Genomic DNA, 287 nt, shown 5'->3' on the forward strand with positions numbered 1-287 from the left:
GGACCCCCTGACGTGCGCCCAGGTCGAGCCGCCCGCAGCGCGGAAGAGGCGCGGAAGGGGCGCGGGGGTTACGCGGGTGGCTCGCGGGGAGCGCGCTACCGCACTACCATTGCCTTTCCTGTCCTTTGCCTTCCAGGTGTCGTCGATAAACAGAGTCCTACGCAACCTGGCTAGCGAAAAGCAACAGATGGGTGCCGACGGGATGTACGACAAGCTAAGGATGCTGAACGGGCAGACGGGGACATGGGGCACCCGGCCCGGCTGGTACCCCGGCACCTCGGTACCCG

General features: G+C 66.9%; 1 protein-coding gene across 1 annotated transcript in view; it reads left to right on the top strand.

Annotated features, from left to right (window-relative positions):
- PAX6 (paired box 6) overlaps positions 1-287 on the top strand; it is a 10,907-nt gene that overhangs the window by 764 nt on the left and 9,856 nt on the right. The window contains exon 3 of the mRNA XM_009892674.1: positions 137-287. This exon is cut by the window's right edge and continues 3 nt beyond it. Coding sequence (XP_009890976.1) covers positions 188-287 — 100 coding nt within the window. The 5' untranslated portion in view covers positions 137-187. The remainder of the gene's footprint in view (positions 1-136) is intronic.

Source organism: Charadrius vociferus, unplaced genomic scaffold (genome assembly GCF_000708025.1).
Source record: "Charadrius vociferus isolate BGI_N301 unplaced genomic scaffold, ASM70802v2 scaffold19, whole genome shotgun sequence".
In the NCBI taxonomy this organism is placed as follows: domain Eukaryota; kingdom Metazoa; phylum Chordata; class Aves; order Charadriiformes; family Charadriidae; genus Charadrius; species Charadrius vociferus.